Source organism: Elgaria multicarinata, chromosome 9, assembly GCF_023053635.1.
Source record: "Elgaria multicarinata webbii isolate HBS135686 ecotype San Diego chromosome 9, rElgMul1.1.pri, whole genome shotgun sequence".
NCBI lineage: Eukaryota > Metazoa > Chordata > Lepidosauria > Squamata > Anguidae > Elgaria > Elgaria multicarinata.
The window spans coordinates 56,271,771-56,284,393 of record NC_086179.1 but is presented as its reverse complement, the minus strand read 5'-3'; the positions used below and the strand labels follow the sequence as shown (position 1 = coordinate 56,284,393).

At 40.2% G+C, this 12,623-nt stretch overlaps 2 protein-coding genes across 6 annotated transcripts in view; both read left to right on the top strand.

Annotated features, from left to right (window-relative positions):
• The window catches only part of LEMD3 (LEM domain containing 3), a 278,836-nt gene that overhangs the window by 106,113 nt on the left and 160,100 nt on the right, over nucleotides 1-12,623 (top strand). The gene's annotated exons all lie outside the window — the stretch shown is intronic.
• Nucleotides 1-12,623, top strand: part of MSRB3 (methionine sulfoxide reductase B3) — a 95,264-nt gene that overhangs the window by 76,507 nt on the left and 6,134 nt on the right. For all 5 annotated transcript variants that reach the window (XM_063133926.1, XM_063133921.1, XM_063133925.1 and 2 more), the window contains one exon: nucleotides 7,520-7,617. In XM_063133926.1, coding sequence (XP_062989996.1) covers nucleotides 7,520-7,617 — 98 coding nt within the window. The remainder of the gene's footprint in view (nucleotides 1-7,519; nucleotides 7,618-12,623) is intronic.

The following is a 12,623-nucleotide window of genomic DNA, read 5'->3' as shown; positions in this document are numbered from 1 at the left end:
GAAAGTGTCTCTTTGTAGTTGGGGTCTTGTTGCAACCATAGATGCTCTCCTATCCTAATACTTTTAGGATGTCAACATCTCTCCATGTCTTGGCACTCATTACTTCATGCTAATGCTAGGTGCTTCAGAATGCATGGCTCTAGAATTGGCATGCAGTGGTTATGTAGCCTTGAGCCTGCATGGCCCTTAAGCTTAGATTGTCATGACTAAATAGGTTACTGAGTGGAGGATGTCTTCTAGTTGGTCAAATCCCAATGTCTTCTATGGGGAGTTAATGAGCTTTCTTCCTGTGTGTGTGTGCACACACAAACCCCTACCTCTATCATAATCTTGGGCTTAATTCCAAGGTTGTGTCCTCTACCTAACACTCAGCAAACAGGGATCTTTTAATTGCAACAAAATAGGTGAAAGTGAGTGGTTCTAAGAACCAGTGTTTATTTACTATTGTCTACAATTCTAAGCCAAGGGATAAGGTCTATCTGAATCACAGGAAGATATAGCAATGGGATACTGAATAATAGCAATGCATAAAATCTAGCAAGACATTTAAGACTATAAGATAAAAAGGCAAAAGAATAACAGCCTACTAAGAAATAGGAATTTCGAATGCAGACATTATTCACTACCCTGGCGAAAGGGAGTTTTATCTCATCAGCCTTTAGGAGAGGAGTTGGAGCCTGTCTGTTTGAGAATCTGAACTGATTCTAAACCCACTTCTTTTTATATACCAATTTAAAGCAGATATTTACACATATTTGTGAATTAATGTGAACTGGAGCCAGGAAAGGGCCAGGAATTCATATTTGCTCATACTGCCACATTATCTTTTTGGGGGGGTCAGTTACATTATGTCCTTCCTATTGCTCTGGAATGTATGGAGGTTTCCAGTTCCCCATAGGATGTTTATAGATAACTAGTACCTGATGACCTTCTCACACTTGTTTCTTACCTTGTCGATCCTATCTTGAACCACTCTCCAGCTGTAATATACCAGACCGTCTTTGTCTTCTCACCTCTGGTTGTCCTTTTCCATCAGCTTCTTTGCTTAGCAGGTCAGTGACCTTGTTGCTTTGTGTGGCTGTTCTAGCCTTCACTACTGTCTTCCTCCCATTTGTTTGCCAGTTGTTTTCCTTACGCTTGTCAGCTTTATGAAGGACAGGAATGTAATGGATGAGTGGGTGACAGAGTTTTGTAGTCTTTAACCCTTCATCTGAGAAATGGCCGGCTCAGGGCCAAGCTACACATCACTTTGAAGACACAGTAATGTTCTTTCTTCCTCTAAAGTAAGTGTAGGCCCCCCAAACGCAGGGCCTCCTACACCCGCAATTGTCATTGATGAGAAGAAATCAATTTGTTTTAATGATAATGAAAACATTTTTGCAATGAAAATTACAGGCACAAGGACTAATTGAGAGGTAGAGGGTTAAAGCCCTCTACTCCCTACACTGGAGTCCTAATCCAGGTTGGCAGTCCTGTAGTTTTGTTAGAGTAAGTTAATAAGAAAGATGTAGCTATGTCTTCAAAGTAATGTGTAGTTTGGGTCTCAGCCTCACTGCTACTTAGTTTGGCGGGATTATATTGGACATATTAGATTATACTGGAAATATGGGGTGGCATCACCAATCTAGTTATAGGGAACCTCAGTGTTCAGAGGCAGTATGAATGGAATAGCAGTTGCTAGGATGCAACAGCAGGAGAAAGCTATCTCCATTTCCTGATTGTGGGTTTCTCATAGCCGTCTGTGGAAAGCAGGATGCTGAGCTTGGTGGATTTTTGGAATAGGTAGTCCTTAGGAGGGTTCTTCTTAAGTTTTCATTTGTTGCCATTTTGTAGCACACAAAAAGGGAGAGAAGTCTCAGGACGATCTAGTGATGATCTAGTCACCATCACAAGGCAATTTGTTGTTAATATTTCTGCAGACATTATAACAACCCTCTGAAGAAGGCCTAAAAAAGAAGAGGCTGAAACATGTCGGGCTTTTGTATAATAAACCTTTCTATAGCAGGGTGGATTCCTGCACTGAGCAGGGGGTTGGACTCGATGGCCTTGTAGGCCCCTTCCAACTCTGCTATTCTATGATTCTATGATCTTGAGACTTCTCTCCCTTTTTGTGTACATCTTGGATACTTACCCACCTTGCACCGCCATTTTGTAGCACTCAACTTTTCCCACCATGTCCTCCAATTAACCTTCTTGAAGAAATGTTCATAACAGTTACAGAAGGGCGGAAAGATACAAAGCAGACGAACCTTAATAGCTTCCTAAATAGAAAACAACTGCTAAAAGGAATGCTTGAAGGAGCAGGTTGGGGGCTTCCAGTTAGTGGGTATAATTGGGTTGGTTTTTAAAGGGGGGCTGTAATACTAAGAGATCTGAAAGAATATCAGGTGGGTATAACTTTTCAAAAGAAAGGTACCCTTTGTTATTGGAGAGAGTGTTTATGCAAGGCATTATGGGTGTTGCAAATCAAAATGATAACATAAATGAAAGTAATAAAACAATAATTCTTGCCAGTAGAACTGTGCCTGAATAAAAAGAATAAAAAAACTGGGTTTGTATTTTGTTGGGTTGTTCTTGGGAGAAGGAATTAAAATTAGAGTCATAGCTCAACAGTTCCTGTCATGAATTCTTGATTATGAAGGAGACAAAAGTCGAGTGTAGCCATACACGTACTCTGGATTTTAGGAAAGCTGATTTTAATAAACTCAGAACTATGATAAGTAAGGTCCCATGGCAAATGAGCCTAATGAGAAAAGGAGTGCAGGATGGGTGGGAGTATTTAAAAAAGGAAATTTTAAAGGCACAGTTACAAACAATTCCAACAAGGAGAAAAGATAGAAGACAACAGAGGAAACCAATGTGGCTCCACAAAAAGCTTAGAGATGACCTGAAAACAAAAAAAGATACATATAGGAAGTGGAAGGAAGGCCAGGCTACAAAAGAAGAGTACAGACAGGTGGCACAGAAGTGCCGAAATGGCGTCAGGAAGGCTAAAGCTGAGAATGAGCTGAGATTAGTGAGGGATGCTAAAAGAAATAAAAAGGCTATCTTCAGATACGTGAGTAGTAAAAGACAGAGGAAAGAAATGGTGGTTCAACTGCTTAATGAGGATGGCAAATTGATAACAGATGACAAAGAAAAGGCTGAAGTGCTCAATTCCTACTTTGCCTCAGTCTTATCCCAAAAGTGGGTCTATGGCCCCCCTGGAGAAAGTGAAGCAGAAGTTGAGGGGGCAGGATTGCAGTTTGAGATTGATAAACAAATGGTCAAAGAACACCTAATTTCCTTGAATGAGTTCAAATCTCCAGGGCCCGATGAACTGCATCCTAGAGTAATGAAGGAGCTAGCGGAAGAACTCTCAGAACCTTTGTCTATTATCTTTGCAAAATCACGGAAGACGGGTGAGGTGCCGGATGACTGGAGGAGGGCTAATGTTGTCCCTATCTTCAAAAAGGAGGAGCCTGGGAACTACAGACCAGTCAGTCTGACATCCATCCCTGGGAAAATTCTGGAGCAGGTTATAAAGAAGTCAATCTGTAAACACCTTGAAATCAATGCGGTGATCACTAGAAGCCAACATGGATTTGTCAGGAACAAGTCCTGTCAGACTAATTTGATCTCATTTTTTGATCGGGTAACCTCCCTTGTGGACTGTGGGAATGTTGTGGACGTCATATATCTTGACTTCAGCAAAGCTTTTGACAAAGTGCCCCATGATATTCTGATTAACAAACTAGCTAAAAGTGGGCTAGATGGAACAACTATTCACAGTTGGCTACAGAATCGGACTCAAAGAGTACTTAACAATGGAACCTTCTCAAACTGGGGAGAGGCAACGAGTGGGGTACCGCAGGGCTCAGTCCTGGGCCCAGTGCTCTTCAACGTTTTTATTAATGCTTTGGACAAGGAGGTGCAGGGAACGCTTATCAAATTTGCAGATGACACAAAATTGGGTGGGATAGCTAATACCCTGGAAGACAGAAACAAACTTCAAGTGATCTTGATAGGCTGGAGTGCTGGGCTGAAAACAACAGAATGAAATTTAATAGGGACAAATGCCAAGTTCTACATTTTGGAAATAGAAACCAAATTCTGTTACAAGATGGGGATACTTGGCTCAGCAATACTACAAACGAGAAGGATCTTGGAATTGTTGTAGATCGCAAGCTGAATAGGAGCCAACAGTGCGATATGGCTGCAAGAAAGGCAAATGCTATTTTGGGCTGCATTAATAGAAGTATAGCTTCCAAATCATGTGAGGTACTGGTTTCTCTCTATTCGGCCCTGGTTAGGCCTCATCTAGAGTATTGCGTCCAGTTCTGGGCTCCACAATTCAAGAAGGATGCAGACAAGCTAGAGCGTGTTCAGAGGAGGGCAACCAGGATGATCAGGGGTCTGGAAACAAAGCCCTATGAAGAGAGGCTGAAAGAACTGGGCATGTTTAGCCTGGAGAAGAGAAGATTGAGGGGAGACATGATAGCACTCTTCAAACACTTAAAAGATTGTCACACAGAGGAGGGCCAGGATCTCTTCTCGATCCTCCCAGAGTGCAGGACACGGAATAACGGGCTCAAGTTAAAGGAAGCCAGATTCCAGCTGGACGTCAGGAAAAACTTCCTGACTGTTAGAGCAGTACGACAATGGAATCAGTTGCCTGGTGAGGTTGTGGGCTCTCCCACACTAGAGGCCTTCAAGAGGCAGCTGGACAACCATCTGTCAGGGATACTTTAGGGTGTATACCTGCATTGAGCAGGGGGTTGGACTCGATGGCCTTGTAGGCCCCTTCCAACTCTGCTATTCTATGATTCTATGATAGTTATGATAAATCATGAAGCTTCAATCCTGTGAGGGTGTGAAGTGCTTTTCTCACTAAATGAACAATACCCATGAACAATTCCATGCCTTGAAAGAGTAGATGCCTTACTGGATAGAAAAAAAAGAAAAGAATGAATAACAGAAGATGCAGGTTTTTTTTGTTTTTATAAAGGTAGTTTGGAGGTAAATGGGGCAGCATTTCTCATACGTCTGTACAGGTTTTCTGCTAACTTCATATTCAGAAAGTGGATATGATAATAAAATATTTTCTTTATGCCTAGGGAAAGAGTGCATAGACAAAAGGGAAATGCTGAAGTAGTGGATGAGTAATTGACCATTAGTATGAAAACTGGGAAGAAATTCCATCCTTCGAATCCTTTTGCACTATATAACTTTTTCCATAAGACGAAGATTGCTTCAGTCTTTTCATATCAGCCTTTGAAGTTTGCCTCTTGTTGTGCGGGGCAGGGAAGTTCTCTTTGAGGATTTCTTCAGTATTGAACAGGCCTTCCTCCCCAAATGTTTGCATGATAAAGGCATTCTTAGTCCAAAGTACTGCTGTCTGTTTATAGCAATTAAAAATTGGTCCAATCCAGAAGCTATTATTAGGAACACTTTATCCTCTTACTTTTTCTGGTTCCTTTCCATCAGCTTGGCAGAAATTGAGGAATTTCTAGTGTTTATACTGCAACATGTTTTTGTGTTGTCCAGTCATTTTGCTCCACATCTTTTTCAGAGATCCCATGTGACCCTGATCTGGTCAATCAAATATACTTGGTAGATACTGTTAGGCTGTGATCCTAAGTAATTACTTTTACATAACTAGGTAGGAATGCAATGAGGTTCTTCCATTAGTTTTTGGACATGAACTGTATTGACTCCCCCAGTGAGCTTTCTGATCTTAGAAGACTCTGAATGGAAGTGGCTGAGAGATATGAAGCTTAATTTATAGAGTTTATTTATGCAAAGTTTTTATTTTGTTTTATTTTGAGAGCCCTTTTAAAATACTCTCGCCTGCCATTCCTTTTTTACACTTCAGGTTGGTTTCAGTTACACGAGGAAACAGTGTGTTCCCTTTTATTTTCACAGTTTCCCAACTCATATTGAGACCATTTGATGACTCTTGTACCACATTTTGCTTTAAAATTTTATATGCAGTTGAGCACATCCTGTAATCATTTCTATCTGAAAGCACAATTTTTTTAAATTTTATGATGTTATTGCTAGCATATGTTTACCAGATAGAGGAGAATGAATAAGAGATGTTGATTCACATAACATTTTCTGGAAACATTCTGTGATTGGGGAATGGTAGGGGTAAGTATACTAGTCTTTGCTACCTTGTCTTTGCTACCTTGACATTATTCAAGTACTTTAGAAAGCAAGGGAGAGCCTGAAGGCTTCCAAGAGACCTCTGGATGGCCGCTGTTGAAAACTACATTAGATAAACCCTTGATCTGATTCATCAGGGTTCCTCTTGGGTTTGTATGTTTCATGAACCTTATATTCTGAGATTATTTGGAAATAGTAAACTCTTGTTCAATGCATCTGTGATATGCTAAGTTGTATTTGTTCTCACACACTGTTGCTTATAAAGGTGTCACTAACCCTTACTTGCTTTTATTCGAAGTATTTTACTGTGAGCTTCTCTAAACGAGCGATTTATAGCACACTTGTGATTGGCCACTCATGGATGTTTGTGGGTCCATTGCATGGCACTGTCAGTATCCAGGGCCCCTCCTGCAGCATCCCTTGGAAATTGCAGTTTTAGAAAAAACAGAGATAATATGGGAAGTGTGTAAACTTGGCATTGTACTATAATTACACCACTAGATGGTGCTGTCTTGTAGAAGTGAATGGAGCACATGGAATATGCAGAGGGAGGAAGTATTCAATTTCAAACCACATGGCTGCCTGTGTAATGGCGCTGAACATAATCCCAGAAAGAAAACAGATTCAGAAAGCCATGGCAAGGCAGTTCAATTTTTATAAATGTAGAGAAACTCTGTGTCACCATTACAATTAGTGGACATGATGGTTTGAGCTTCTTTTATACAAGAAAAGGGCAACAACTCCCAATTAGCTGTTTCTGGGGAGGTACTAGACTTATGACTTTTTCACACTAGGCAGATAGACTAGGTTCACACATCACAATAAGCCATGATGGATTATTTTTCTGAACAAGCAGTTATGGTTTATCATGCTGTCTGTTAGTGTCAGAATAACACATCCTTCTGCCCCCTCACCGCAATAAACTAGAGGCCATTAAAACAAATAAAACAAAAAACAAGCTCAGAGAAATGGCAAATGAAGGGAGGAAAAATGTGTCCTTCTGAAAAACATTTATTGTTACAACTGCTTAAATTTCTCCATGGTGTGTAAGCAGTGTTCTAGGGACCTGTTAACCTCCATTTCATGTTTAGGTTTCTCCCCAAGAGTGATAGAAACCAAAAGACTTTATTGGAGGAAACGTGTTAGCACGCCGTTGTAAATTTGTACACTTTCAGGACACCCAGGACATTTTTTTATCTAGGCAGGAAAGAAGAGGGGTTTTTATAACTTCAAAACTTGCTTCTTTAACTTCCCAGTCTAGTAAAAGTTATCTGGAGCATGTTGGATCTCTGACAACCACATTTGTGATTAAAAACTTTCAGAATCCTATCTGACACAGGTTAATTGCTTGTTCATTCATTTTATTTTTCAGGTTGGCCTTCATTCTCTGATGTGATTGCTTCTGACACCATTAAATTCACTGATGACTACTCCTTTGGGATGCACAGGGTTGAGACAAGTTGCAGTCAGGTCAGTTTAGAGACAAAAAGTCCATTCTAATGTTAAAGGTTGCAGAAATCGTTGTACTTTCTCTCTTCACATCTAAAGGTTTGCAAACCTCTTAGTTACCCAATGTACTAATTAGGGCTGTGTGATGGGTCACAGGCATGACAGCTGGTGGGTATAAGCTAAAGTCAAAGTGCTAATGAGAATCTGTATTGTTATCTGGGTTCAGCATTATTTAACAGAGCATACATAAATGGCCCAAATCAGAGTTCTCAGAAATGGTCTTCTGGGAAGACATCCCTTCAAGGTTCACCTCTGAGTTTTAAGTCTAAATGCAAATAGTTTAGATGGATGTTGGGAACATTAGACTGACTGTATGCGTGCCGGTTCCATCATTGTGCATTGCTGAAGAGCAGTACTGACAAAAGTTCAGTAGCTATTCCCAGGGTATCTTTCTGGTCATCTTTCCCATCTGCCAAAAGAACCAAGTGACTAATAATACCAGACACTGTCACTTTTTCATTATCTGTCTCACTCGGATTCAGCACCAGCTTTCTGTGCCATTAATGGCTCAGCCCCCTAACATATCAAGGAAGAAGCATTGCTGACCTGGCAGTCAGTGGAAATGCCTGACTTAAGTTGCAGCCATTTTCTTCCATTGAAGAGGCACCAGCTTTGATCAGAACTTAAGTCTGATCTTCTGGGGTTTTCTTTGTTTTGTTTTTTAGACCAGTGTGTGGCTGTGAATTTGGCAGAAAAATAGCATAAAGGAACTCTCTGAACAAGCTTAGGGTTACATATTATGTAGAAGGGGGTGTACAAAGTGGGTCTTCTCCACCTCGAAATTTGAGCCAGAGCTCCATTGAGGCAATTCTCTTCCCTGATTTTGGAGTGACTCCCCTTACTCCACCCTATCAGATTGCCCGCCGGAGAACTGCCTGTTTTTGGATAACCTCTCTAGTCAATGGAAATTAATCAAATGCTTACATCTGCATAATTTTTAAAGCTAAAGAGATGAAACTTGGCATAGTGATAGCACTTAAGGAGGGCTTTAGCCCTGCCAAGTTTGAATCAGATCTGTACGTGTTTTGATTTTTAGGACTTTTTAAAATGGAAATTAACAAAAATGCTTATATTTACATAATTTTTAAAGCTAAAGAGATGAAACTTGGCACAGTGATAGCTCTTAAGGATGGATTTAGGCATGACAAGTTTGAATCAGATCCATTCATGCATTGATTTTAAAGGAATTTTTAATCCCCCCTCAAACCATTATCCCCCTTAAACACACACACACACACACACACACACACACACACACACACACACACACACACTAATCCACCCATGCACATTTATGGAGGGAGCTTTTATCTTTTACTTTGCTGATACAGAACTCCATTGCTGCTGGTGAAAGTTTCTACTCCAGCCTTCTCCAACCTGGCACCCTCCAGATCTATTGTACGGAGCGCCCCGCCTCTTGCACTGGAAGCCCAGCCAGCCAACAGGAGTAATAATTTAACTGAAATAAAGAGCCTGCTTGTGCCTGACTCAGGCATAGAAGCTTTCTCACTCACAATGCCAGCTAGCCCAGCAGCACTTTCTCACTGTGGAAATGTGAATGTTTGACTTCTATGAGTCTGAACAGAAACGTGCTCCATCTCCCCACCCACCCCAGTCAGAATCCAGCCAGGTGTTTCCCATTCCCCTGAACACCGCGATTGGAGGAGAACAGTGCTGTGGCAATTCCTAATTGGTTAGCCACAGATGTCAATATCAAATCCCCTCACCCCACTCAGCATCTTCCAAATATGGAGATATTCAATTCACACACACACACACACACACACACACACACACACACACACACACACACTATTGATGCCTAAAAAATGTTGGATAATTTTGGAGATGTTAGAAGCTCTGATTGGGCATGACTCCACTCTCATATTAATCAATGAGTTTGGAAGATTGAATGCTCTGCAGATGTTTGGGGTTACCAGATAACTTCGGGACGGAGAGCACACCCCTATTATGAAGCCATTTTCAGTGACTCTTTACAGGAGAGGCCATTGGGAAAAAATTCAATTTGCTGCAGTGCCAGTTAGAACTGTGTTCAGTATGCCAGTGCCTAAGAATATCTAGACAGAGAGGTGCTCTGACATTAAAGTGTAGGTGTATTTGTATTCAAGCATATACTTCAATAAGCAGACTTTAAATCATATTTGTATTAATGTCCATTTGTACTTCACTATTTTTTTTGCTTGTTTGCTACCTGTTTCTGAGATTTGTCATCCTGCCAAGCAGTCTCAAACAGTTCGCAATGATAACAAACAGCAGATGATTTTAAAATATCAACTAAAATGATTAATGGACCTCAGCTGTTAATTAAAATTATGGACAGACTTTGTCTAGTACCTAAAAATAGCCAAGATGGCACTGGGCAAGCCTATCCAAGGAGAGAATTCAATAATCTGGGTGCTACATTGATGGTGCTATATAAATAAATAAATAAATAAATAATAATAATAATAATAATAATATCACTGGTGAGGCCGAATCTCCAAGGGCAGCACCCCCCCTTCCCGGGAGAAAGGCCTCTGAAGAAGTTCTTAATTGGTAGGCAGGTTCATTTGAGAGGAAGTCGTCCTTTAGATACCTGGTGCCAAGCCAATGAGGACTTAAAACTAGCACTTTAATCTCAGCCTGAAAACAAACTGACAGCCAGTGCAGAACGTTTAACACTAGAATAATGTGTTTATGGTGGTTTCATAAACAATTTATAATTTTAATTTAATTCAAATTAGGTTTCATCCTAAACTTTTAGCACAAGTCTCTATTTTGTAGTAGTGTTTGGATAAGCCTTAATGGGATAACCATACTTAATTTTGACTTTAAAATGCCAGGTTCAATAAACACAGAGGGAAACATTTGCAGGCTTGCAAGTAACTATTGTTTGTTTTCCAATCTCTAATCTGAGGAAATACATATTTTAAGGAATTATTTTTTTGCAAGGGATAACAATAGTGTTTCTTAAATTGTTGAACTCAGACCCCCTTTCTAAACTTATGCTGCTTTCTGGGGCTCCCCAACCCATCCCCAATTGCCACTTCCACAAGTGAAAGTGCAAAGATCCTTGCATGAAATCATGTACATGTATCCAACTGATGAGCGTGAGGAACTGTGGACTCGGGAGAATAATCTCAGCCTCTCAGACCATTCTCTGTGAATACCTTAGAATAAATGAAAGGCTGTGATTCGGGAACTGCTTTCAGAGATGCAGTCCCATTGATTTGGGTGGACTTTATTAGTGTAAGTGGTCTGTGTCCTCCTCTTCTAAGACCACAAACACGCCACATAGTACATTCATCATGCAATCATCCCCCCTTCTCCCTCAGCCTAGCAACGTGAATCATGCATCCAGCTGCAAAATACAATAATTTTATTACAGACAGGAATTGCATTGGGAGTTTACTGTTAAACGGAGAACAAAATCCTCATTTTTTATGAGAAAAAATGCAGCAGGTGAAAAATGAAGTTGTTTTCCCATAAACATTCTAGCACCTGTTTTGTGCCAGTGCAATTATCTCTCTTTAAATGTCATTGGTTTAAGGAACCAATAAGTGCTTGTGAAGAAAATTATTACCTTGCTATAAAACTAAAGCATTCTAGATATTCTCTGTGAAACAGCTTTCACAGTTTTGTTAGAAATACATCACTGTGCAAGTATGTAAAATGTCAGATATTTGTGACAAGTAAATGTTAATTGCAGAAATATTTAGGAAATCAAATGAAATCCATTGCACATTCACTCTTTTCCCATACTTTTCTTGTTCAAGGGCTATTTCCTTTGGGAATCCCTGTAGCTTTTGTATTGTACCCATAGAAGCCAATAACATGGTCTAATCACAAAAAGGATAAGTTGCATATTGATTTGCTATGACTAAATCATTGGCAACTATCCACAATTCATAACAATGGACTTATTTTACATGTAGCCACAAGCTCAGGGCCAAACTGCACGTTCTTCAAATCATGCATAACAGAGCTATGCATATTTCGCTTATTTACCACAGTGTAAGCGTGCACGGCCCCAATTTGGTTTAGGACTATGGCACTCCAGGAGTGAGGATTTAAGCTGAAGCCCTCCTTACCTGAAGTGCCAATGCCTTGATGCAATTTGGGTCTGTGTGCACTTGCAGGAGAGTAGGGGAGACAATCACGCATAGCTCATCTATATGTGATTAAAGGAATGTTTAGTTCGGCCCTCAGAGAGGTAAAATATGTCCAGCTAACCCAGGGTTAATGACAAAACTGGTTTATTAAGAATTGAGTTCAGAATTGAGTAGTCATGTGATTCTTTTACCAGACCAGTGTTCAACTGGTCTGGTAAAAGATTTCTGGCAGTTAGGCATAACACAGTCAATGTAGGCTGAATTACAAACTAGGCACATGGTGTAATATTCAGACAAATTCATTACTGTGTCCTGAACTCTCTACAGACCCACTCATTCCATTCTTCCATTTTCTTATCTGTGGTAGAATGTGCAGATTTCATAAACTCTTGAGGCCTATGTAAAGTATAATCCCCTCCCCCGTGAAGTGGTACAGTCCTGGGGCTGCAGTTGCTTGGAGGAAGTAATAATGTATAAGCCCACCATACCACTCATGCAACTTTCAGACTGAATTCTATTGAGTACAGCAGCATTTTCTTTAAAAAAAAAAACCAACTTCCTGTGCTTGCATGCCACCTTTAGGAGGCTACATCGTCCTCCATACAGATGTGGCAACAGGACCTCTCTTTGCATGGGAGATTTATATATATATAATATATATATATATATATATATATATATATATATATATATATGCACTATGCTTTCAATATGAAAATTCTTATGTATAGACCAGACATTCAGTTAACAAAAAAACCCCATTATATTTCTGGATTGATTAAGCTTCACTGAATAGAGCAGATACAAAGACCCCCCCACACACACACACTACTTTTGGAGTTACTGTCTGTGTTT